This window comes from Salvelinus namaycush, chromosome 13 (genome assembly GCF_016432855.1).
Source record: "Salvelinus namaycush isolate Seneca chromosome 13, SaNama_1.0, whole genome shotgun sequence".
Lineage (NCBI taxonomy): Eukaryota > Metazoa > Chordata > Actinopteri > Salmoniformes > Salmonidae > Salvelinus > Salvelinus namaycush.
This window is the reverse complement of record NC_052319.1, coordinates 27961253-27964118: the sequence shown is the minus strand read 5'-3', so window position 1 is coordinate 27964118 and position 2866 is coordinate 27961253. Positions and strand designations below refer to the sequence as shown.

General features: G+C 46.2%; 1 protein-coding gene across 1 annotated transcript in view; it reads right to left on the bottom strand.

Moving 5' to 3' along the window:
• Window positions 1-868: 868 nt before the first annotated feature.
• The window catches only part of LOC120058069 (ephrin type-A receptor 3-like), a 24003-nt gene continuing 22005 nt past the window's right edge, over window positions 869-2866 (bottom strand). The window contains exon 6 of the mRNA XM_039006548.1: window positions 869-2257. Within this exon, the coding sequence (XP_038862476.1) occupies window positions 2152-2257 (106 nt within the window). The 3' untranslated portion in view covers window positions 869-2151. The remainder of the gene's footprint in view (window positions 2258-2866) is intronic.

Sequence of the window (2866 nt, the reverse complement as noted above, 5' to 3'; positions counted from 1 at the left end):
ACATTAGTAGACAAGGCCTTTTACATTTGCACAAGCACACACACACATTTACACACACACGCACGCACACCAACACACACACACGCTTGCATGCACACACATACACACGCACACACGTTCATCTAAAGAAAGCTAAAAGAGTAAGGAGGGGGTGGTTAACAGTATTGCTCTTCCAAATGTTCATGATTATAAAGAAAACAGAAAACATTGACGACGCTGTCACAGAACCATGTTATAACCTACTGTCTGCTACAAACAAAACACTACACTTATGCACTGTATATGTTAACAAATAAATAATAGCTTATTATAATTGCTTTTTTAATGTAAAAAACAAATATAATACAAAATAACATCAAATATAATACAAATAATTTTTGCCTTTTTAAAATGTTGCACAGATATTTTTGTTCATTCTTTTATACATAGAAACATTTGTACAAAGGGATGGCTATGGAAGGGAACTGTACTGCTAGTAGCTATAGTAACATGGTTGTTTACATATGTACATGCTAATAGAACACGCAACAGCAGCTAAGGGCAACAGGCGGGCAGGGGGCAGACGGGGGTGCTATCACGCATCCACACGCACCATTGTTCAGATCAGAGAGAATCATTGTCTGCTCCAGAGATGTATTACACTCACACACTCGTTGTTTCCAGAGAGTTGTGAGATCTCCACCGCTGCTGGAAGAAGGCATTAGAAGAGCTCGGGGATAGTGTCATCTATCTACCTTACAGAGCAGAATATGCTCTGTAGTAGTCGGTTGCAAGGTATTCTCTCTCTGTCGCTCTCTCTCTGTCTTTCTCTGTCTCTCTCTCTCTCTGTCTCTCTCTCTCTCTGTCTGTCTTTCTCTGTCGGTCGCTCTCTGTCTGTCTCTCTCTCTGTCTGTATTTCCTTCTCTATTCCTCTCTCCCTCCACATCTCTCTCTACTTCTACCTCTCTCTCGATCTCTCCTTTTCTCTCTATCCTGCTTTAGTTTGAATGAATTACAGATACTGAGATTTCACACTAGGGGTTGGAATAAGGAAGCTTGGAGTGATGTATCATCACCTACTGTATAATAAGCAGACTTTTGGCAGTTAATTACAGTTCTGTATGTGGTCTGATGTCCTGTGAACCATCAGAGCAAACTGTGTGAGACTCATTGGTTCTGGTTGATAAAACTGATAGCTGATTGTTGTGATTATTGCTTTCTGTTTGACATCAACTGTTTTCAGACTGTAGGCTATAGCTAGGGGATACATGGCTTATTGTAGTCTGGGTGCCCATCCAATGGTTTGGCTTCTTACTCAAGCTGACTTTCTCTTGAGTAACACAGGAGCACACACTCACAGACACACAGACACACAGAGTGGTATCAGTCCTTCTCTGTGAGAGAGTGGGGTCTTCAGTGGTGGGAGTCCAGCGTCTCAGAGTTCATGAATGAATCTCCAGGTCTGATTCTGTCTGCTCCAGGTTGATGTGAGTGGATTGCTGCTGCTGACTGCATTATTCTACTCAAGGCATTTAATGTCCCCCTCTCCAGAGTTAAAGAGTTGTCAGTCAAATCCACAGGATCACGATTGGATCAGTTCTCAACGAGCCCCTTACCACTATAGGTCACACAAAGGGCCCTGCTGTCCCACATTATCCAATCCCAGCACCAGCCCTTTATCGCCATGCCCCCAAGGTCCAAGGCCAGGTTCTCTCCTCTCCTGTTCTCAGTAAGGCATCTCAGCATTGGTGAGGAGCGTCGATCTCCAGGGCAGTCGCCCTCCGCTGCACCACTTTTCTAACGTCTACTTCCTCCTTTAGTTTGGGACTTCCTTCCTGTATGTTAGAGAGATCAGAGGGCTGTTCTAATCCAATGAGCCCCTCCTCTCCCCATCACTACCCCTCACAAGGGGAAGCCTCCCTTGTGGAAGGAACGTCATTGAAACGTTCACAGAGGTCTCACTGGAGTGAAGGGAGGAACTGAAGGGGAGACGCTTTAAATCATATTGGAACGGGGCCCAGAGGGGCTTTATTCAGATTGGAACAGGGCCCAGAGGGGCTTCATTCAGATTGGAACGGGGCCCAGAGGGGCTTCATTCAGATTGGAACGGGGCCCAGAGGGCAGCCAGTCAGCCAGTCAGCCAGACAGCCAGTCTCTAGTGGCTCGGTCGAGTTACACTGGGACAGGGGCGGTCTTACTGTGGCTCTCTAGTGCTTTGATGCTGCTCACAATGTTCTTCTGGGGGCCGACGATAGTCACACCAACCTTCTTTAGGTCCCTGTAGAAAGAGAGAGGAGGGGGAGAGAGAGAGAGAACGAGCAAGAAAGAGAGAATAAGTGCTTCAGTGTAAGACAGTGACATTAATGGCATGCCGTCAGTGATGCCCCCCCCCCCCCCCCCCTTCCGCTGGCCTGTCAATCACACAGGACCACATTTCCCAGAAGGCCGATGGGCTGCCAGAGTCTCTAGTCAGCTGCTGGCAGAGTGTCCTTGAGCAGTTTTTGGTATATTGCTTAGTCTGAAGTGGTGTGTGTGTCTGTGTGTGTGTGTGTGTGTGTGTGTGTGTGTGTGTGTGTGTGTGTGTGTGTGTGTGTGTGTGTGTGTGTGTGTGTGTGTGTGTGTGTGTGTGTGTGTGTGTGTGTGTGTGTGTGTGTGTGTGTGTGTGTGTGTGTGTGTGTGTGTGTGTGTCTTTGGAAGGGACCAGCACTGGTACAAATAGGTGGATAACAAATGCATAATAAAACAAATGGTTAAGGCATGCTTTGTCACAACATCGGTACACAGTATGGGTTAAACACATCATTTTATAAAGACACACAACTTAAAAGAGTGTGTTATGTTTCATCTAGTGGACTGTATGTAGCAGCATGGTGATATTAGGTCCAGC